At 39.7% G+C, this 24180-nt stretch overlaps 2 protein-coding genes across 2 annotated transcripts in view; one reads left to right on the forward strand and one right to left on the reverse strand.

Annotated features, from left to right (window-relative positions):
- The window catches only part of LOC146646437 (semaphorin-4E-like), a 37596-nt gene that overhangs the window by 3950 nt on the left and 9466 nt on the right, over nt 1-24180 (forward strand). The gene's annotated exons all lie outside the window — the stretch shown is intronic.
- LOC146646438 (serine palmitoyltransferase 2-like) lies at nt 1713-24055 on the reverse strand. The gene is made up of 12 exons (XM_085391867.1): nt 23651-24055; nt 19926-20120; nt 18773-18927; nt 16733-16881; nt 13809-13933; nt 13189-13282; nt 12812-12917; nt 11869-12088; nt 11107-11233; nt 9456-9591; nt 8385-8514; nt 1713-5172 (listed from the first exon to the last, which is right to left on the reverse strand). Exons 1-12 carry the CDS (start codon nt 23807-23809, stop codon nt 5053-5055), a joined length of 1716 nt encoding a protein of 571 aa, XP_085247993.1. The 5' UTR covers nt 23810-24055; the 3' UTR covers nt 1713-5052.

The following is a 24180-nucleotide window of genomic DNA, read 5'->3' on the forward strand; positions in this document are numbered from 1 at the left end:
ATGTGTATACTAAATATTTTCCTGTGTGTGTGTGTGTGTGTGTGTGTGTGTGTGTGTGTGTGTGTGTGTGTGTGTGTGTGTGTGTATACACACACATTTTTACAAATTAAATAGTAAAAAAATAAAATAAAATAATAATAATAATAATAATAAAATATATAAAATATACAGAGTTGAAAATGTGCAAAACAAGTGGCATTTATATACAGTGTGGAGTGCATAATGTTGAAGTTCCAGTAGTGAAGCTGAGGTGTCTATGACGTGTTCAGCAGTCTGATGGCCTGATGGAAAAAGCTGTCTCTCAGTCTGCTGGTACGGGACCGGATGCTGCAGAACCTCCTTCCTGATGGAAGCAGTCTGAACAGTTTATGGCTGGGGTGACTGGAGTCCTTGATGATCCTCCCCGCTTTCCTCAGGCACCGCTTCCTGTAGATGTCTTGGAGGGAGGGAAGCTCACCTCCAATTATCCGTTCAGAGCACCGCACTACTCGCTGGAGAGCTTTGCAGTTGTAGGCGGTGCTGTTGCCATACCAGGTGGTGATGCATCCAGTGAGGATGCTCTCAATGGCACAGTGATAGAAGGTCCTGAGGATGCGGGGGCTCATGCCGAATCTTTTCAGTCTCCTGAGAAAGAAGAGGCGCTGCTGCGCCTTCTTCACTGTTTTGTTTGTGTGTACTGACCACGTAAGATCCTCAGCCAGGTGTACTCCAAGGAACCGGAAGCTGCTCACTCTCTCCACAGCAGCGCCGTTGATGGTGATGGGGGTGTGTACTTCTCTGCACCTCCGGAAGTCCACTATCAACTCCTTTGTCTTTGCGACGTTGAGGGTGAGATGGTTGTCTTGACACCAGTGGGTCAGGGCGCTGACCTCCTCCCTGTAAGCCGTCTCATCACCGTTGGTGATAAGACCCACCACTGTAGTGTCGTCCGCAAACTTCACAATGATGTTGGAGCTGTTAGTGGCTGTGCAGTCGTAGGTGTAGAGTGAGTACAGGAGAGGGCTCAGTACACACCCCTGCTCCATCTCTGTTTCACTTCACTGGCCACCAACTCATCAGTGATGTTTGTCTCCTGATGGGGTAGTTTAATAAACTCTCTTTTAAGTAAACTTGTCTCCCTTCCTTAAGACTAGCATCTTGACAGCCAACCTTACACTGAGACGATTTCTGATAAGGCTTCAGTCAATAACAGATTGATCAACTGAAAGATCAGATGCATCAGCTCCTGTATGCAGTCTTTGCTTTCAGACTTCCAGATACACTCCATTGACTGGAGGTAATTTTTAACCCTGCCACTACCAACTTCTTCAAATTTGCACTGCAAATCATGCTGAAATACACCAGGATTTGGACTAAAACACATTGGTAATCACTTTGTTACGGCAAAGAATACTATTGTTATGCAGTCAGACAGTTGTCTTTGGCATTGTTTTTGCTGATCTGACAAAAAGAAAAACTGAAATGGATCAAGTGGCTTAAACAAAATGCTCTTCTGAAAATGGTCAAGCACTAGGACTGAAAATGAGTGAAAAAGCCACCAGTGTCCAAAAGAACAACTTAAAAAGTTTTTCAGGAAACCTGCAGAACTATTGACAAAAACATTTAAAAAAAAAAATAAAAAAAATAGAAAGTCTGCCCTCCAAATTAACACACAATCATGACACACTACATTGGGGTATTAAAAAAAAAAAAAAAATGAAGAAAATTCCAAATATTTTAAACTCTTTTATTCATCTACTCGTGTAACTGACAAGGGTGAAACATTACGTTTTAAATTTTTTACCGATATGTTGAAATAGTGCATTTTCTATGATGAAATGCAGAGAAATTAGTTAACATGGATATCACACAGTGCTAATTATACAGTCGAGTACTGCTGAAGACTAAGTAGTTGAAGAGAACAATTAAGATGTTCAAAGATGAACAACTGAAGTTATGAGAGTAGAACCAGAATTCTTAGAAAGAAAATCTGCTTCAAAGGAACTACTTTATATCAGAGAACAACGATCTCTGATGTGTGGTAACTTACACTCACACATCCGTCCCAACAGCTAATTTTTAATGAAACAATATATAAACTTTGTAGCGAGCCATCATCCATAACAGCATTTCATGCCGTTTTACCAAAACAAAGAATAAAAACAATGAGGTTATTTTGCTTTTATGGTTGAAACCAGATGCAGTCTTTGCAGAGGACTACTGAGAAGTACCAATGAACTGAAGGGAAACTGATCTAATTAATGTTCAGAAACTCCTTAGTAAAATGTCAGGACATAAAATCTTTACATAACGTAAACATATGTTTAAATATTTGCTGTGAGTATAACGGTACAGCTTCTCTCGGTTCATAATTAAAAATACATAGATACATTCTGTATTTGTATGAACAACATTGCAACCAAACTTTCAGCTCACGAACGACCATCTGTGATCGATTCTCTGCAGAAAGGAAGCCAAAAGGATAACATAAGACGTGTTACACAAGTATCCCACATTACACATCAGAAGATCCGCAAAGATGGACCAAAAAATAAAAAAAATAAAACAACTCAGCAACCCCAGAAAGACATGAAGACAGAATGTAGTAGGTTACAAAAAAAAAAAACAGCAACAATGTGTCACTTTGAGCACCACCAGCTCTGGTGCAGAGCAGCTTCTGGGAGGAATTCTTCCTGTGTGTGCATTAGTATGAAGGACGAGCGCTTGCACAGCACTCGTCAGTGTGCACACATGCAAGCGGTAGCATATACACGTGGGACATGAGTTCCCTTCACTAAGGAGTGCTGCTGTCCCAAAGCTCAGTAGTACAATGTAAATGCCCACATTTCCAAATACAGCTGCTGTTTATGTGGAAGAACGTAAAGGCAAAACACACTCGCCTATCCTAAGAAGACTGTTAACATCATTATTGACTCATTAGTCTCAGCACAAAGAAAGCATTTTGTTTTTCAAGGCAAAACAATTATCAGGCACAAAGCAGCAAAGAGCTGGATCCTGTCCACACTAGTTTACCTGCGCTAATAGATATTCTTCAGTTTGAACCTCGTCACATGACTTAAGAGGAACCCCCCCGTAACAAACAGGAAGACAAACACAGTCCCAGTAATTCTGGTCCTGGTGGGGGGAAAAGACGCTGACTGTATAATGTGTATTATGTTTTAGGGTTAAATTCCCCATTTTTTTTTTCTCCAGTAGCAGCACTCAAGTGTGTTTAAATCTCAACATGGCTTTTTAAAATGTTTTTTTCTGAAATGGAAAGTGGTAGTTCTGTCAATGAAAGAAATCATGTTTATAGTTTTGCAACATAAAACTGATTATTATAAAAGTGTTATTCACTTAAAGCGGCGCGTTTAAGCTTTTCCTTTTTTTTTGTATATATAAAATCGCTACAGCAGTGGATATTTATAATAATTCTACCCAAAGTTTCAAATAAAAATGTCAGCGAATGCAAACGTCATCTCTGTGAGTCAAAACCTCAGCGTTAGACTGCTCTGAATGTTCAGTTATCAAAAGGATTTTCTACTCCTGGGGCTCGTCTCATTTAGAGAAGATGTCTTTGTTATAATCATCACGAGTGTCGCTCTGAGTGAAGAAACCACGCCCACTTGTTATCAGCAAACACTTAGGGAGGTGTGACCAATCAGAAGAAAGTCAGTTCCAATGAAAGGGTGCTAAAAATGGGTCATTTTCTAACAAATTGAGATGAACTGAGAGGCGGCTCCAAGGCTCAGTATCACATAAATAAAGATTATTTTGAACTGTGAATAATGCAAAGCTACTCTATAAGAGTTTAACAGTAACAATACAGAGAGCAGGTCCTCCTTAAGTAAAATGAAAACAAAAAACAAAACATGTAATATCATTGCAATCATTTCATTACTGAAAAAAAAAAAGATAAAATCAAATGTTTGAAAGAGTAATTAGTTTTTGATTTCTATTTCAACTTGTGATTTTTACTGAAGCCTTGAACAGGATATTAAACATTTATTCTTTTGAGCCATGCGGCCCATTCAGGAACATTTCCTCACACATACAAACATCACAGATAATCTGTTCTGTTCACTTTGGCACTGTTCTACTGACCCAGAGCTGATCTCAGTGGAGGCAAATAAAATTCTCAAACGCAAAATTATGGCAATACCTTCATCTTACTGCTGAAGACAGATATTTCACTTTACTGGAGATACATAAAAGACAGTATTTGGGATTTGGGGAAATGCGCTCATCTGCTTTGTTGCTTAAATTCAGATCTATGCTATGCAGCAGGAAAAATATGAAGTGAAAGTTAGCAAACGGTGAGCTTAGCTTTAAGACTTGAGGCTGACTTTGTCCATCTAAACTTCTAAATAATAGCAATAAATGTCAAAATGTTCTTTTTTTTTTTTTTAATGGAAAGCTGTCAGGTAATTAGCTCTAAACTGACAGATTCCCTGTTACATTACTCGAAAAAAACGGAAGGAACTGGCTGTAAGTCATGTCATGTTTGCACGCCAACAGGCTCCTGGTGGTGAAGAATTAGGTCTTGTGGAAATGCATCTAGTGATTTCTACTTATGACAATAACGGCTCCTTTCAAAGGAGTGGAAGAAAGGACTGTTCATTGATAGATGGTAACGATGTTCTCCTTATTAGTCTCCTTACATTTTCGATTTAAGTCAGATTCATGTCATAAGTGAAGAAAAAACAAAAAGATGACGTGCACACTGGATCTGTAATTACAAGCTTAACAAAGGCCAAAACCACAAATACTAAAGACACAACCAAACAAACAAAAAAATCTTAAAAAAAAAAAAAGTGATAAAAGACACAGGAAGCAGAGGTGCCATTTTCACTGTTCACAATCTCTGCATGTGTAGTAAGGCAAAATAAAATCTGAGGGTATTTTTAAGCGTTTTGCTTTCGTCTGGGGAGGTTACGAGTTGGCAACATGATGGCAGGGGGCACGTACGCACAAGTTTCTCCTTAAGGAAGACTTGTGATCCATCTTGACCGACCCGCTCTGTATTTTCCGGGGTTGTTCTGGTTCACGCCACTTAAGCAGCAGAGTGATTCATCAGTCGTCAATGTCCTCATACACATCATCATCAAAAGGCCGCGCAGAAGACAGCTGCAGTCTGTGACGGGAGTACTTGAGCTGAAGGAGGTCTCCAACCTCACTGATGACGTTCAGCGCCTGTGGAGACATTTATACAATGAAGAAGAAAAAAAAAATGCTGTCAGTCTGAAGGCCAACATGAAGAGCGAGGACGTTTACAGATGCAGAGACACCAGCCTCGTAAAACCAAATTGTAAACTGGGGCCGAAGCAGGAAAGATCTCTGGTTTGAACTTTTACATTTTTCACTTCTATTACCTGGGTGTTAGAGCAAAGTGATGAGTTCATACAGACACGTCTTCCAAACAGCAGCAAATCGTCATTCTATCTAAAGCCCTACAACTAAGGGGGACATATTCACTCTGAGCGCATGAGCTCTGGTTAATGCAACTGAAGTGCTACAGTTCAAGCTGTTATAGCATAAGGTCGACAATAATTACACAATGTAGGGATGAGTATATATATTGCTGAAATTTTAATGTGGTTTTGCTTTGTTGCATCATGCATGTTTGTTTCATCAGTTTTAACTTTAAGCTTCATCAGTAGATTTCTGCTCACTTGAGGTCAGAGCAACAAGCTGCAGAACAAACAACCTTTTAAAAAGTTTTAAGATTCAATACTGTCAGCTCAAAAGCACATTAATGGATTAATTGGCATAAATCTGGACTCCCGTTTTTATGAATCTACAGTTTCCTTTTTAAAATTAATATTTCTCTCTCAAGATTGCAAATGCTACATTTTGTTCACCAGCTATTTGTTAAATCCCTCAGTCCTGCAGCACACAGCTGCTTTTCTGAAATAGGAAACGAGATTTATTGTCGCACATCTCACACTGGTGACATTAACCAGGAATAATAAAGTAACAGGCTGGAAAAGAAATACAAGAGGAAAAAAAAAAAAAAAAAAAAAAAAAAAAAAAAAGTGGAGAATTTCCAAAAATTCAGAGTAAAGTTAGATTTCTCCCAGTGCGTCAAAACCTTATACAACGCGTTTTTGTTCTGAAATTAGAGCTGTGGAGTAACATGCATGCGTGGAGTACATTGTTCCCATTACACCAGATGTTTATTCACCAATTCCTGGACTTATGCAACTTTGGATAAGTGACTATTTATGGGGCTTGAGGAGTTTTTCAGTGTTTCAATGTGTGTAGGTTGCCAGTAAAGCAATATATACCTTCTGTTTATGGTAAAGCTTTGTGAGGATGACAGATGGGCTTTGTATCACATCTTAAAGTATAAAAGGAACTGAAATGCTTTATTGCAGTCAAATCATGAGTATCTTTCTGTGTCGTTTCGGCCAAATATTAAGTTGGTTCATCTCCTTAATCAAGTAAGGCTTTTCAGGTAGACTAGAAAAAAAAATAAAATGAAATAAAAAAATATATATTTCATGGAAGAATCAATCACTATTCTACCTCTGATGCTTTTAACATTTTGAGCCATCAGATGTCGAAGTAGCTCCTCCAAATCAACACTAGGTGGACAATTTTGTAACCGTCTCCACATTTTCAGATACATTAGTTATAACCTGACATTTAAGGTTGACAGATTATTGCGGTCAGTAGAATGAAATAACGATGGCAATAAAAGGATTTAGGTCGGGATGTAAGTGTGGGTGTGAGAGAGTGAAAAGATAATACTCTGAAAGCTCGCCAGCGGATAAAAGAAACACAAACCAAGATGACACTTCAAAGTGCATAAGAATAATACAGAGAGGAAGACTAACGGAGACAGATTTTACACCATGACAGATAAAAGCACTACGGTACAGTACTCCCACTCCTTGTCTTCAGCTTATTTTGTTCAATTTTTTGAAGTGCACCGAGAATAATAGGAAGATACCATAACCCTGGATATACAAAACTTCCTGGAGACACAGTTTGTATCTGCGCCAACTGAGCTACACACATTAGACAGGAAGCACAGGAGAAAGCTCAACCTCTGTGTGAGAGGATTTACATTAGTGTCAAAATAAGAAAAGAACCGTGGAGGATCTAAGACGGTGGCCCGTAGTGAAGAGCAAACAGGTCTGCAGTGAGCTCATTTCAGCAACGCAGAAGAGCCCTCGCTGTGAAGAGTGGGCGGATTTAGATGTGTTGTAATCAAAGCTGAACTGTCTGCACTTACACAGGCCAACACAAAGAGCAATGTTGAGGTCTACACTCAAAACACAGGGAACAAACAGTACGTTAACCTGCAGAGTGATACAGCTGACACTTTATTTTTATATGGAGCCTCTTCTGGGAGACTTTTCCTGACACTCTCTAAATCCAAGTGAGGCATTCTTGTCCTTTGATGGATTTCTGGCAATGGGATGTCAGACATTAAGCTGCAAGGGACTCGGCATGCTCTAAGTTACTCAAGGCATAGGTAGACATTTGAGGTCAAAAGAGATCATATCAGCGTCCCTCAAATTGCAGACAGTGTTTGCCCCTGTTAGACTGCTCCACTTTATTTAATGCCAACTAGATTTCTCCACTTAGTTTCAAACAGCTCAAAGGTCATTACACTGCTGTGAAACAGGAATGAACAAACTTTAGAGAGTATAACTAAACAAATCAGGCCTGGCTAGTAGCAGCCAGCACCACTCAAATAAGCCTGCCACTGGTAGACTATTAGTAATTGCACCCTTCTCCTCCTTGTGAACTCCTGCCGGCAAATCTAGCTAACAAGCTACATGCTGGAAAAACTTTGACAAAAACCTGATCTGTGTGCAGGCCCAGTAATTAGCCATAACCCCTGTGAAAGTACACTTAGCAAAACACCAGTGAGCTTAGTTCATAGAGGCTCGGGTCTAACAATTCTGAATAATTAGAGGAATTCGGGGAATGTTTTTCACTGAAATGTAATGGCTTCAGCCTGACCGTTCGCCTATGTGGACAGCGAGAAGTGGATACGCAAGACTAGTCAGCATCAATACATCTGCAGCTGTAGGTGCTGCAGTCTTTCTTTAAAGAAAAAAAAAACCTGACAGCTTTTGCATACTAAGTACAAGCTGCAGAATATTACATCCAATTAACTGCCATCATCAGACATCAGAACAGAGCAGAACAGTATTTTTAGTGGTCATTATTTAGCAGGATTTAATGACACACAGTGGTGTGTAACAGCTTCTTCTTGGTCTTAAAGACCAAAAAAAAAAAAAGAAAGAAAGAAATTGTCCCATTTTGAGAAATCATTGTTGACCTTTACCTATGAGTATTACCATAAAAGAATATCATATCTAGAATGTGTTAAATGAGACATGCTGAATACTAAACACGTGTTAAGATATTTTTAAGTGTGTGTTTACCTGGTCGAGCATGTTTTTCGAATGGCCGGCAGAGATGCAGAAGCGTGCTCGCGATTCGATGATGGGTGTAGCAGGGAAGCCCACGACAACCACGCCAATGTTCCTCTTCAGCATCTCCCTGCCAAACGCTCTGGTGGGAGAGACAAAGCTGGCTAGATCAGGTGACCCTGAATCCTCCCTTAGTTATGCTGCTGGGGCATTCCCAGCATTGAGTGTTTCTTCTTCAGTCACCTTTCTCACTCTCTGTGTTAATAGACCTCTCTGCATCGAATCGTACTTGTTATTAATCTCTGTCTCTCTTCCACAGCATGTCTTTTATCCTGTCTTCCTTCTCTCACCCCAACCGGTCGCAGCAGATGGCCCCGCCCCTCCCTGAGCCTGGTTCTGCTGGAGGTTTCTTTCTGTTAAAAGGGAGTTTTTCCTTCTCACCATCGCCAAAGTGCTTGCTCATAGGGGGTCATATGATTGCTGGGTTTTTCCTCTGTACGTATTATTGTAGGGTCTACCATATAACATAAAGCGCCTTGAGGCAACTGTTGTGATTTGGTGCAGTATAAATAAAACTGAATTGAATTAAAAAAACTGAATAGCAAAAATAACCGCAGAGGTTTAATAAAGAGTATGACAGACAAAAAAAGATGGGTAAAGTCTTCTGTGAAAACATGTCTGCAGAAGCTTTACGAAGACAGACAAATTCTTCATTAGAAGAAAAAAGGAATGGTCCCAAACCTGCTTTGGTCCCAGTGTTTTGCTTGATATTTACAGCAGGATTAATTAAAGCTGCAGAGGTACAGTCCTTGTACTGATACTAAAGCATGTGTGCACCTAGACTCAGTTTCTGCAGTCAGTTTAACACCTTGAGCTCTTGTGATGTGACGTTGGGACACTGTCTACTGTCCACTGCTATAACAGAGTTTTTAAACTTGTTACCTTAATAATATTTCAGGGGAAAAACGAAAAACCCAATACCCATCAACAAATGATATAATTGATCACACTGTATTGCTCTAAGGCTCCAATTAAGAGTTCCAGCAATCAGAGCAGTAGTAAACAGCAAAGATGGAGGCTCACCCTATCTTGGCGGGCATGTAGAGCATCAAGGGTACGACGGGAGAGTCGTTGTTGCCGTAGATGATGAAGCCCATTTCTCGAAGCCTCTTGCGGAAATAGACCGTGTTCTCTGCCAGCTGCTGCACACGCTCACTGCCTAAGGATGATGAAGAAATTTGGAGACAGAGTTGATAGGAAGCACGATGGAAGTTAATCACACGGATGTCCTGCGTTCTAAGATCATCTATATCTAATCATCTAGGTTTTGTTTTATGCAGTGTGATGACAGCCGTTTGCTTTGCAACTTTAACGTGTTAGACACACAAGTCATCACATCCTGATGTGTTAATGGACAATATGTGAATATTCACAGAGCGCTGTGATATCCACTCATCTCTGCTTAGTGTAACTTGTTACTCACACTCACTGGATATAGCAAACTCATTAATGAAGCCTGGCTGCATTTACTGCTTTATCAGTTAAATGTTTTTGTTTTTATTGTTGGTCTGGGTTTGTTAACAAACAAGTTTATTATTTGTTTATAATAACGAGTTTGTTTGGTGTAAATCTGCATTTGCATGATTTAAATTGTGTCATGCTTGTATCATTCATCTTTTATCTACCCATATTTAGTTTCGTCTGGATTTATTTTTTCTTGTGGGTTTTTAATAATTTTTCTTTACATCCACATTTTGTCAGTCACTGGTTGCAACTGATTGCAACTCAATTTTAGAGGTGATTCTCTTACCGAGGGCTGTTTACTCTTTACTAAATTTGACTTTCCTGAAGTGCAAAAAATAAAAATGAGCTCTTAATGATGCTTTCCAAAGATGAAAAAGAAACGTTCTGCACGTCTACATTGGAATCAAACTGTGTACTGTGGACTTTAGATTTTGCTTAGCGACATCTTGAACTGTTCTAGCAAAAGGGTTGAAGTTAGATTAAACAATCCATGTAGAGGAGATAGAATTGCCTCGTCTATAAACACAGATCATCATAAAATATTCCTTAACCTCTTTAATTAAATCAAGTAACCATTATAAAAAAAAAAAAAAAAAATACATACATATTTATAACTGGACATCCTTCTTCCCCCCCCCCCCCCCTTCTACTCCTTTTCTTTATATAACATCTGGTGAAAAAGACCAGAGGCTGGCTCCAGTCCTACAATTCTTAACTTTGCAGTGACACCTGGTGGCCCATCATAACAATTACTGCTGACATAAAATCATCAGAAGTGGAGACGTCACCAAATTATAAACATAATGCAACAAAACAAATAACCAAGGACCTGCACCATTATGCACTATAGTAAATATGCAAGAACAGCCTGAAGTTTGCTGAAACTGGCCGTTTAACTTTTACATTTTTAATCCGAAACTGTTTTGCAGTTTGACGTTGCTGCAGAGTTTAGTTGTTTATCACTCTTTGATCAATCTATAGAGGAAGTTTTCTGACCTCAACATAACATCTTTGTGTGCCTATATACCAATCAGATTCAGATGTGGTCATGGACTGCAGTGCATGTGGAGTGCACTATATGCAAGTGGAAAGTGAGATTTGTCTCAACATCCAACATAATGACTCCTTAAAAGCAAAACATTTTTAAACTTTATCTTGAAATGCAGTTTTCTCACATATAAAAAAGTGAACAATCTGGACTGAGGCTTACCTATTGTTGTGCCATCCTCTCCCATAATGCACTTCATAGAAGTGATGATTTGCTCCACCACAGGAGGAGACATGGAGGTGGCGTAGACCGCACTGTGGGAATGGGAGCGCAGGTATTCGATGAGCTCCTAAACCCAGGAGACACACAGAAGACATAAGCAGATACGCATGAACAGCTGCAGTCTCTCAGTCCCTCACAACGTTGCTTGTTGCTTCCCTCTTTCACGAATATGTGAAAATGTTTTTATTTTATTTTTAGAAGCACCAGATTTACATTAAAAACCTCAACAGTCTGATAAGCACAAAGTGAGAACTGAATTTCGCTTTGCGCTCTCAAACCTGTCAATCTGCCCGTTACATTTTTAGAAGGATATGAAAGTCATTAAAAGCATAATGTGAGCTACATCCTGTAACCTGTTAACACATTCCTAAGTGATTCATGACCAATTTTCTCCGACTCCTTTGTTCTGCTTGAGGGCTTCGGCAGTTCTAAGACGCCACTACATGATGATTTAGACAAAGTGTCTTATCTTGATAACCATCTCGATAAGCAAGCTTTGTTGTCAAGAATGCAACATGCACTGTTGCAATGACTAGCACTCGTGTCTGCAACAAGTGACGCTTAGAGAGTCCATGCATCAGTGCACTCTTGAAAAACTATGAGTTTAAACTGATGTTATGCTAGAAAATGCACTCTTCCCCCCCCCCCCCCCCTTTTTTTTTCTTCAAAAAATCAAAAAATAAACAAAGAGATAAAGCTCACCCTTTTCCCTGCGATGTATCCACCTGCAGCACCAAAGCTTTTGGTAAAAGTGCCCATCATGACGTCCACGTCACATGGGTCGAGGCCAAAGTAATCCACCACACCTCTTCCTCTTGGACCCAGGGCCCCTATACTGTGGGCTTCATCTAAGTAAAGGTAGGCCCGGTAGCGCTTCTTTAAGGCAATCACTTCTGGCAGGCGCACTATGCTGCCCTCCATGCTGCAGGGAGGAAACCGGCAGAGTGGAAGGTGCATTACATCTCCTGAGGTGTTACAGCTTTGTTTTTCCCAACAAATTCAGCTTTTGCACCAGAAACTATCCACCCAACAGCTGTCAACATAGAATAAACAGCTGAAATGACTTTTGACTCAAATAAAAAAAAGTTAAACTTATTAAAAAACAAAAAAGACAGCAGAAACTGTCTTGCACGTTGCAAATGCTTTTTGTAGCACCCCATCAGACAGAATCAGGTTAGCTAACTAAGCACTGACACATTCTCAGTACAGTTTAAAGTGCTGAACCTGAATAAACCATCAGAGGAAGCTGAACCTGCTCTTGTATTTCTGGTGCAAAGACATACATGCATTAAGCACATGCATCAACAATCATTCTTAATAATCCGCCCAGGGGCTTTGGCCACAGATGGAATTGCTGCTTATGCAATAAAGTTTTTAGGTCTTGCTCAACCTGAAACTAGGAAGGAAAATAAAGGGAATTTTAAAAGTGGGCAACTCCTTTTTTTCTACTGCATAAGGCCAAAGACAATTTCAGCACAGTTGCAAAAATTGTATAAATTCAGCGCTGAGACTTTCTCCTACCAAAGACAAGATTTAAATGTACTCCCAATAGATTAAATAAGCACATCTAACAGACTTAAACGTTCTAAATATTTATTTTCCCCATGAAGTCATGTATGACATATACAGGAAATCAAAGCAGTACCTGTAAATGCCTTCAACCACTATTAGGATCTTCTTCCATGGTCTGCGAGTCCTGGGTTGGCCATGAACGATGGCTTCTCTCAACAGTTTTTCAAGGCTCTGCATATCTGACAGGAAAAAACAAAAATTTGAAGTGTTAACATTCAAAATGAAAGCTGTGGTTTTAGCAGTGGTCTTCCTTTGTATTCTACATCAAAATGCTTTCTCTTTTCCACTGACGTTGTTTTAAAGCTGGCAAACATTAGATCAGACAATCAAACTAATAAAAAGCGCTATAATTACAGACCTTGAGAAGCAATGGAAGTTTTACGACATGGCTAATGCATGGGAATAAATGCAAATAGGAAGCAGATGGATAAGAACAAATAGGAGACTCACTGTTGTGTTTAAAGACTCTGATGGTGGACCCAGATAGTCTGGCTCCCAGGACCAGAGAGGCATGGTTCAGCTCATCACTCAGGATTAGACAACCCTGCAGAAGATTAATTAGCATTAATATTTCACACATATAGGATTTGTTGCACACAATAGCAGATGGACTGCTACGTTTTTTTAGTCAACATTGTTTTTATTGGCTGGTGAGAGGCTGGAGAATCCTTTTTTTTACAATTATATAGAACAACCTCTGCTGAGAGAATTACACTGAGAATGCAGCTTGCTTTGTAGAACTGCATTGTTTCATACCTCACTGCTCTGAGTCTAACCCTACACCTTTATACCAGCAGGTCTGAATCATTTTATTAGAGCAGAAGTCTTTAGCAGTCTCACCACTGTTGGCTTTCACTTCCTTAGTTTGCTCCTTTTTCACTTTAACACACACACAACCAGCCAGTCACCAGCAAGTGTTTCTTCCTGATATAAGATAAGGTGCTTGGTGTAACTGGTGACCTACAATAGCGTACTATTAAGTAAACATACTTAGAAAAGACCCATGAACATCCAGGATATCTTGCTAAAAATAAGCTCATCCTTGTCCCCTGTGTCACTTGGGGTCTTACCTTGCCAACGAGTGCTGGTATGTTCATTGAGTTAGTTGCAAATCCCATGCCGAACGCCATGGCTGATTCCACACCCAGGAACCTAGCCACCTGTTTCTCCATCTCCTCGTGTCTGTCCAGGTTACCTGAGGAACAAAAAATAAATAAATACATGAATTAAAAGAAAATAACCCACAAAAAACATGGGAGCTTAAAATAAACGGATACCACTGAACACCTTGAAGTTCTAAAACTGACCGATTTTTTTAGTATTGTTTATTTACTTGCTTCTCCTGGGAGATGATACCACAGAAGATCAATAAAATAAGCATAAAGACTGGAGATGGAGGGAAACAGCTACCCCAGCTTTGTTCAGGTTAAATAAAACAAGAGAACTCAAGGATCCACTGCCAAAGCCAAGTCCCTATTTCACGGTTAAGATGGTGAGACAGATACAGTGGGGCAAAAAAGTATTTAGTCAGCCACCGATTGTGCAAGTTCCCCCACTTAAAATGATGACAGAGGTCAGTAATTTGCACCAGAGGTACACTTCAACTGTGAGAGACAGAATGTGAAAAAAAAAAATCCATGAATCCACATGGTAGGATTTGTAAAGAATTTATTCGTAAATCAGGGTGGAAAATAAGTATTTGGTCAATAACAAAAATACAACTCAATACTTTGTAACATAACCTTTGTTGGCAATAACAGAGGTCAAACGTTTACTATAGGTCTTTACCAGGTTTGCACACACAGTAGCTGGTATTTTGGCCCATTCCTCCATGCAGATCTTCTCGAGAGCAGTGATGTTTTGGGGCTGTCGCCGAGCAACACGGACTTTCAACTCCCGCCACAGATTGCCTTTGATGACTAGTTCTACTTTGGTTTCATCTGACCACATGACATTCTCCCAATCCTCTGCTGTATCATCCATGTGCTCTCTGGCAAACTTCAGACGGGCCTGGACATGCACTGGCTTCAGCAGCGGAACACGTCTGGCACTGCGGGATTTGATTCCCTGCCGTTGTAGTGTGTTACTGATGGTGACCTTTGTTACTTTGGTCCCAGCTCTCTGCAGGTCATTCACCAGGTCCCCCCGTGTGGTTCTGGGATCTTTGCTCACCGTTCTCATGATCATTTTGACCCCACGGGATGAGATCTTGCGTGGAGCCCCAGATCGAGGGAGATTATCAGTGGTCTTGTATGTCTTCCATTTTCTGATGATTGCTCCCACAGTTGATTTTTTCACACCAAGCTGCTTGCCTATTGTAGATTCACTCTTCCCAGTCTGGTGCAGGTCTACAATACTTTTCCTGGTGTCCTTCGAAAGCTCTTTGGTCTTGGCCATGGCGGAGTTTGGAGTCTGACTGTTTGAGGCTGTGGACAGGTGTCTTTTATACAGATGATGAGTTCAAACAGGTGCCATTCATACAGGTAACGAGTGGGGGACAGAAAAGCGTCTTACAGAAGACGTTACAGGTCTGTGAGAGCCAGAGATTTTCCTTGTTTGAGGTGACCAAATACTTATTTTCCACCCTAATTTACGAATAAATTCTTTACAAATCCTACCATGTGGATTCATGGATTTTTTTTTTCACATTCTGTCTCTCACAGTTGAAGTGTACCTCTGGTGCAAATTACTGACCTCGGTCATCATTTTAAGTGGGGGAACTTGCACAATCGGTGGCTGACTAAATACTTTTTTGCCCCACTGTATTCACCAAGTAGAACAGCTTCCTCCTTTGCCCATGCTTCTCCTCTCCACCAAGTTTAATCACTTTCACCTTGAGATTTCTTGCATAATCGTGCTGACTGACAAACTGCACTGATCGCATTCTGCTCCAATAAATTTGCGCTTCTGTCTGGGGAGTTAAAAAAGGAACCTGTCGATACTCAGATACTTAAAGTTCACATGATATATCTTGTTTGTCCAGATCATATAACATCCAAGTGTAAAGACATCAAGTTGTGGATTTCATTATGATACATGTAGTATTTCCCACATAGAGGCACAGACTTCTTCGCATCCTGTGAGGTTATCAAAACTTTAAATATTGTCTCTTTGCTTTTGTATGAATTAAACAATCAGGATACAACATGTTTGCAACATTAACCAGTAACTGTTATATTTTGTGTTTCGCTCCATTTCCAGTATTCGTACAAATCCAAGATCCAAGCTCTACTTAAGTGGTCAATTATGACTAAATATTTTTCAACAAACAACATAATATGTTGGACATAAACTCCTATAGTGTACATAAGCATTACAGCCATCTACACTCACCAGCCACTTTATTAGGGACGTGTTCAACTATATTAAATCAGTTATTTAAATGGCAACGATAACACATTTAGGCCTGTAAACATAGTCAAGATAAAATGAGCATTAGAAAGGGGAAGAAAGGTGAGTTCAGTGACTTTTAATGTGGCATGGTGCCCGATGCATTTCAGAACCTGCTAATCTACTGGGATTTTCCCACACAAGAGAAAAGATCCAGTGAGAGCAGCAGTTCACTGGTTCAAGCTGATAAGAAGGCAACAGTAACTCAAATAACTACTCGTTACAACCAAGGGAGAGATTTGCATCATAGATGTGTTTGGATGTTTCCAGCATGTTGCTGAATCTCTGCCAAGAAGAATTAAAACCTTTCTTAAGGTTAAAGGTGCTCCAACACCAGACTAATGCCTAAAATGTACTTTACAAAGTGGTCAGTGAGACTTATTTGAAAGCATTTGTAAAGACAGAAAAGTCACGGTAATTTGCAATTGGCTCAAACACCGCGCACAGATGATCATCATACTAGTTCCCACAGCTTTACTAAACTAACTGGTTTATGACATTTTGTTTACCGAGGTGAATTCAGCTGTGCTCAGTCTTGCCATTTAAGACCCAGCAGTGATAGCAAAGGTAGCGGGTGTGTCTGTGTTTTGCCATGTGTTTGTACCAATCTCCTGCCTCGTGCTCGCAACTCCAACACCGTACTTCATAGTGACTTCAGCTGCGGAGTCAGCACATGGACCTGTATTCTCAGCGAAGCCGAGGTAATTATACGAGCCCAGGTTAATCACATCCTGCACTACCCGACCCGTGTATCTGCAAGAGAGGGCGAGAGGAGAAGATAAACAGACACAGGAAACAATCAATGAGAAGAAACTAATGATTTGGGAAACAGATTGGTATAATTAATAGTAATGATTGGTAGAAGTAATTAAAAACTAGACAGAGGTTTGATAGCATCAGCGTGCTCTTTTTTGTTTTTCCAATCTTTCTGGTGTCTGTCTCTCCCACATCTTCTCACTTGTGTGTTTTGTTTGACTTCACGAACATTATAGATCTTAAGTTGGACCGATTTTAATATGAGATGAACGCTACATGGCTGTTCATTCTGGGGTTATCACCTTCATAATATAAAGAGTGCGAATATATATATATATATATATATATAATGTACAAAACTGCTACATATACAATTCTGTACTAAAGTCTTAGAGCCATTCAACATGTTTTTATATTTTGCAGCCAAGAACCAGAATGACGTGCAATTTTTAAAGTTGTCTTGAGGAACAATTGTCCAGGCTTCCTGAAAGTCTTTCAATGGTTTTTATTTCCAGTCCAGTCTTTGTACCTGAACATTTTCAGACACATGCCTTCTTTGTTAAGCCACTTAACACTGAAATATAAACACTTAAGCATAAAAAAAGGCACCTAACTCGCTGGATGAGCCAGTGTTGTGTCTCCACAAACAGACAACTTGGCAAAGAGCCAACTTTAAACTATTAAACTGTAGCTTTGTTATTAGCACCGTGCTGCAAAACCACAGAATTTGTTCACATTTCTTTAGTTAAATCTACAAAAAGGTCAAAGGTAACACAGTCTGACAAGCAAAAAAAAAAAAATAGCATTTTTATTTCTTTTTGCATCAACAGGATGATTTCCAAAGCACACCACGAGACAAATTAAAAACGCAATCCAACCTTCCCTGTCCACCTTAACTGTTCATGTGCATGAAACCAAACCCTGCTTAAGGATTAGTGATCAATGGACTCTAAACAACAAGCTTCTGGTCTTATCTTGTCTTATGTTTATATTGTCTGAGTACACATGTTCTGTCTGTTCATAGAATTTACATACGGTACTATACACAGAGGTAAACAAGGTGAGAATCCTACCTGCTCTATGCAATATAATGCTGTAATAAATGTGTTCAAGATTTCTCTACTTTTATTAGGATCTAGAGAAATAAACTTTATTAGGAACAACTCTACACCTTCTGAGTCACTTATCCAATCAGCTAAAACAGGATTTTCACCACAACAGCCTTTAGTGTGAAACAAAAGTAACAAACCTCCAGTGAACAGCTTCTTTTATTACTTTGTGCTCAAAAAAAGAGAAATTCAACAGAAAGCTAAGGCTGGAGTGGGCACAGACTCTGTCAAAAGAGGACAGTTCAAAAGGAAAAGCAACCTGGTCTTATAAATCTTGAATTCTGTTCCAAATTAATGCACCAAGTCACAAACCAAAACTCCTATTATAGTCATACAGTCGTATCATATCAGGGGATATTGGGGATGTGTATTAATATTAATGTCCAGGTGAAAAATTTCTATGAAAACCACGTCAATCTCAAAGGCAGGTTTCCAGCATCTTTTGAATTCCACAACTCAATTAAGGTAGTTTTGTGTCTATTATGCAAACACATTAAGCAAATGTCACCTGACATCTGGCTGATTTATCAGTCTAGTGCTATTGTACTGTACATTAGTTTTCATGTTTTATTTAATCAGGGGTAATGGAAAGGCCTGCCGGAGCTTTTAAAAAGCCGTGTCCAGTGAGAGACGTCTGGAACCTGGCCAACTTTGTGTGATGTTGGTAACATAGCAGTTATAAAGCATACTTCCCATTGCTATTGTGTGCCTGAAATCCTTAAGGTTAGCTTAATGATAACAATATTTGCGCTCTTGAATGAAAGCTACATTAATCTCACTCAAAAGTCCAGTTGTAGTCGTAGGTGGCTCGTTCCATCAGATCCATCTTGGCTCCTGGGACGCTGCATATAGGCCTGTTCCAGTTGTCTCTTATCCGCATATAGAGGTTTCTGGTGTAAAAGTTCTCGAAATCCTGGTAGAGCGGTACAAAATCCTACACATGGATGAAAAGGTAGATAATAAAGGAAAGTAAAAAGCAGCACAACATATAGGAATTTTCTCCTACATCACTGGTATTTCCTGTAACGATATCTAGATCTTCACAGTTTCAAGTTTCTTCAAAAGCTCACAAGGAAAGAATTTAATCTCATCCAGTTTAAGCATTACAACAACATTTAAAAGAACACACATGATCAAGGGAGCTGATATTCCTTGTTTCATGGAGGAAAACATCCGTCCGATATCGTCGGGCCCATTTAATGATTTCCCCACGAAAGGCTTCCTTTCCTTGACATAACTAAATTCTGAGAACAATGGGCTTTACTTTCACACATTACATAAGATGTTGGAAACAAAAGTGAGTGACACAGAAGACATTCTAAACATGTTCCACCTCTAACAAAAATGCAATCTTAAGCATGCACACTTTGGATTAAAGGCAACAAAGAATATTTCTATGTAAAGTTCCCCATAGCTGGACATAATTACAGCTGACAGGTTCATTTCAAACAACTGATGCTTGCTTTCTTTAAAAAACACCAAGCTTCAAGCAATGCTGATTAAAATGTTTGCAATATGACAACCTACATTGCAGATTCTAGTGATTGGGATGGATGCTTGCTTTGTAGTGTGCAAATATCACATTGGCTTACTTTGATTAATGAAACTACAAAAGGTTCCCCCCCCCCCCCCCTTTTTGTTATCACTACTGTTCCCGCACAAACACTGCAACAATTTGGTCACCAGGCAACATGTAATTAGAGCTCAGTCTCCCAGATAAGAACCATTCAACACCTGAAATGCGAGATGAATCCCTGCCAGAAGCAATCATAACGCTACAGCTACTGCGTTTAGGTAAAGGGCAGCCAAGTTTCTCAACTGCTGCCTTTATCTGGAATTTCTTAGCATGAGCCCTAACTTTGATTACCACCTTTTAGATCAATTGATTTTGTGTTCCTGCAAATTTACTGTTGCATTTGTTTTTCATCCTACCTTTTGCTCCTCTTTCTCTCTGGCGATGTGGCACCTTTCAATCTTCCAGTGACGAAGGAAGTCACGGAGGTAGCCAAAGATGGTCAGGATGCCGTAGCCCATGTATGTGAGCACTGCCACCATCATGGGGGTCTCTTCAAAGTACTCGATGAAGGGCCGGCTGTACAGCCTGCTGTTGTATGACGCTGCATAGACCTATGTAAATCAGAAAAATGTACAGAAGCAAGTGGTTTAATTATTTTAATGAAAGACATGAAATAATATCTGCCATGCAAACTAGGAATCACAAAATAACTTAAAACAATCCAAACAATACAATCACAACAATTTTACAACACTAAATGAACTTCAAGACTCATGAAACATTATCATCTGCATTGCTGAACAGAGAAAAGTGGTAAAGAAGTACAAAAAAAATGCTGAAATTTTGGTTAAATTATTCCCTTTTTAAATAAAATATATACAAGTTTGGCATAATGATGATTGTGTTGCAAGTGGCAGCAATGTGACTTATCAATATGTAGTACTAGCATGTTTCACATCACGCTGTGTTACTATTTGTGCGTAATTGGAGCCAATGCAAAAAACAAACAAACAATAAAGTAGTTTATTGTCAGTAAATGTTACAGGACGTTTCTTAAGTCCAAGCTATAGAACAAGGCTCACACTGCAGCCCACAGTGCATCCACGGCTTCCATGGTTTACATTTGGTCATACAAGTTATGCAATGAAACGTGACAACTGATTCAAAACTTTGCTGAATAAAAATAACCAATTTAATCTGTTATAATAATCTTGTGGCAAAAGGCATCTTTCAATGTGTATGGGTGCTTAAGAAGCTGTGAAGAATTGTGTTTATACTTGAATCTGTCACATTCAAACAGCACATTTAAAAAATAACAACTTTAAATGTAAGTGGGAGCATGTGCTCAGAGGTGAGTCAAGCAGGAAAAAGAGCTTAAAACGCTTCAGTTTTCAAGAGGAGTTCATACAAGCAAAGCGCAGGTACCGTATACACTACACTTTGTAATTATAGTACAAAGAAAGGTCGCTTCACTTTTAACACTCCATAATATTGAATGCAGCCTTTTCTGTCACTCACGTAGCAGGTTGCTCTCATTGCATGTTTATAATGTGTTCCACATTGAGATATCATCTCTTTTTGTTCACTGTGATGTGCTGTGATCTGAGCTTGAAGCCTCCGCCCTGTGTTTCAAAGTCGTAAAATCAAAAAAAACTCTGAGCAGCTCTGACAGCAGTGAGTCCCTATTTCAGTTTGATTGGTTATTTCTGCAATAAGCCCTGCTTCTCTAAGCTACCATGGTGGAAGAGCTTCTCACGGATAAGATATCAGTCTGCATTAATATGGAGAATTACCACTGAATTATTTCAGAGTTAGGTTTGCCTGTCATATTGGCTCATCTTTCCCTGCCATGTCACTGTAATTTTACCTTTGAAAGTCTTTAACTCAGCTCTGCACAGTGTTGTTCATTGTGAATGGTGTTTGTATAGATGCTGGTAAACAGACTTATATTTTTGACAGTTAGTATACGAGACCAGCGTTGCTAGCTTGCAGGGTGTCTACCTGATGATACTCTGAAAGCCAAAGTGCCAGTAAAAAACAAAGTGAAAAGAAATGAGGAAATCAAACTGCAACAATATGTTTGACAAATCTGCTGATCTAGCTGAAATTAACCTGGGAGTGCTCTGATAATTGAAACATATTTTGAGTAGAGATGTACCGATTTATCCACCTTCTTGACTGAAATTAGCTCGCTAGTATCTTAATAATGGCAGTGGCTGATATTTTGTGCTGTGTAACATCAAAGAGCTGAAAATTAAAACAAACAAAAAAAAATACACAAACTTGATTTGCTGCTCTTCAAATATAGTCGTCTTTGTCATATCTGGTGCTAAACTACATTTTATTCAATTTCTTCACCATTTTCCAATTTATATGAAACCTTTGAGTGAAAAATATCCTTTGATTACTTAAAAATAAAAAAAGTCAGTAGCTGAAGCCATACTACGCAGGATTATGTTACAGTGATACCCAACCGCTGCTACCTGTATTTATGCAAACCTAGCCTAAAAAGAGATTCACAACATTTCCTAACTAAGACTTTAAAAGGAATAAACTTCCATGTCATTGTGCATACAATATACTTCGCCTCTTCCTTTGTCTTATTTACGAAAAAGTGGTTTAACTTTTGTTTTTATTGGCTGACATTTAGATGGTTCACTTAGAGGTACTTATTTAAAGCCAGACTGTATGAAAAAGGAAGATAAGACCAAACTATTACGTTCTGGTTCAGCTCTGTACTCAGGGAAGTAAACAGGGAGAGCGATGATTTGACTGCCAAATAAGGGAGGAGAAGGTTGTGTTGATAAACTTGAACAGATAGAATTCACTTTCTAATGTTTTTTCTTCTACATCTTGATAAGTAATTGGATAGACAATGAAACCTAATGGGCACTGTGCAGTTCACTTCACTATCGCGCTCATGGCTATTAGGGCATTGCATGTGACCGGTCATGCCTTTCCCTCAAATTCCTTACAGAATAGCAATGCTGACATCTGCATGAACCCTAATCAGCTGAGGTTTAGTCAGCAGGCACTCAGTTTCTTAGCCTGAAAAGCAAGTGTGGCAGAAACCCTCTGTGCAATTTGTACCAAATTCTTTAGTGACTAGAATAATCAGATAATAAACAGCAACGTGCTTCACGTTATTTTACTTAAGAACCACACGCTGGAGAAAACTGGGATTACTTTCCTCTCAAGAAATATTAATCTGACTCAAACAACAGGGGAAAAAATTCTCTGTATTTTCAATGCCAGTGTGTGTAGCAGCACCTAATCAGTCAGAGGAGGCCCATTAATTGGGCCAGCTACAGAAGATGTACCCAAGGGTGGAAATTTCATTAGCCTATTTGGGAAAAGCTGTTTTGCAGCATGCACTCAAGTCTCAGCGGACAGCTTGAAGTGAACAGGTGCACTGGTTCAGTGTCTCCCTAATCACTAACTCATCACAGTTTCAGTGTGGATTGCAAATGAAAGCCAACCGCCTCATGAAAGAGAAATGTTTCCAGACTTTTACTGCCAAACAAGTGAGAGAAAAGTACAGCCAAGATGAACAGAGCCAAAGAACGAGATTTAAAACTAAAACAGAAAGAAAAAGCTGACATATTGCACGAAATAAACACAACAATCTCCCTAAAGAACAATCAACTGAGTGGATGAATTTTAGATTTGTTTCAAAATTGTCTGGAGTTATTCCATTCCCAGTTTGAGCCTCTGATCAAAGTCACAAACCTGGACTCCTCTTAAAATGGGTTGGAGAGCATCAAGGAGCCATTCAAAGTTTAGACTTTGATTTAAAAAATAAAAATATTATAATGGGGAATTAAAACGCTGCTGTAAGTCATTGAGAAAAAACGAGGTATCTAACCTGACAAATAAGCTGAAACTTTTTAAAGTGGACTTTTAAAAAAAATGGAGCTCGGCGTTTACTTTGTACAGGAGCCGGGAAACATCAGAACTCGATGACAGCATGCTGTGAGACTGCTGTCAGCAGCAGGACTCGGTCAGCTGTCCTACCCGAACACCACAGGACTTTATCATAATAACGGGAATTTAACAGCATCCTTCGGTGTCACGAGTCCACAGAGTGGATGCTTTCCCCGGCTTCACCAACCCATCCGACCCGTCCCATCCCGGGCCTCACCTCCTCCTCGGCGGTGTGGCAGCGGTTCTTGGGCGGCCGCTCATGGCAGGGGCGGGGGTAGAGGCTCTTTGCCAAACCGTTTCTCTCCGGCTTCAGCCCGTTCTTCACCCGCCGACACACTTCGTCGTCGGCTGCTTTGGTCTCGGGGCTTTCGGTCATTGCTGGGCAGGAATGGTGGAGCTGCCACAGTAACTTGCATGTAGGAACACGGAGCCTGCCCGCGGTGCAAAGCGGTGACAGTATCCGAGCAGTGAACGTTTACAAGCACACGCACTACAAACTCCCTGACACGCTCAGATCCACGAACAGCAATCACACGCACAGCCCACTCCCTGTGTAACCTGAAAATCTAGATACTCAATACCGGAAAACAACGCCCCGTAAACCAACGTAAACCGAAGCCTGTCCTGGTGGGGGCGGGGCCATAATGTCTACAGAGAGGCGTGGCTTAAATTATGTACATTTGATTACAACTCATTACAGATGTTTTTGATGTCATTTAAAATAAATAAATAAATAAATAAAATATT

Source organism: Rhamphochromis longiceps, linkage group LG19 (assembly GCF_057381845.1).
Source record: "Rhamphochromis longiceps isolate RC_006_pf linkage group LG19, R_longiceps_female_GT1.1, whole genome shotgun sequence".
Taxonomy (NCBI): Eukaryota; Metazoa; Chordata; class Actinopteri; order Cichliformes; family Cichlidae; genus Rhamphochromis; species Rhamphochromis longiceps.

What these genes read in the sequence shown, in the direction of transcription:
- LOC146646438 (XM_085391867.1), bottom strand. Translation starts at nt 23,809, where the DNA reads ATGACCGAAAGCCCCGAGACCAAAGCAGCCGACGACGAAGTGTGTCGG. An exon ending in TACCAGCACTCGTTGGCAAG is followed by an intron (nt 13,283 to 13,808) that starts GTAAGACCCCAA and finishes AATCTTCTGCAG; the next exon opens with GGTTGTCTAATCCTGAGTGA. An exon ending in CAGAGTCTTTAAACACAACA is followed by an intron (nt 12,918 to 13,188) that starts GTGAGTCTCCTA and finishes TTTTCCTGTCAG; the next exon opens with ATATGCAGAGCCTTGAAAAA.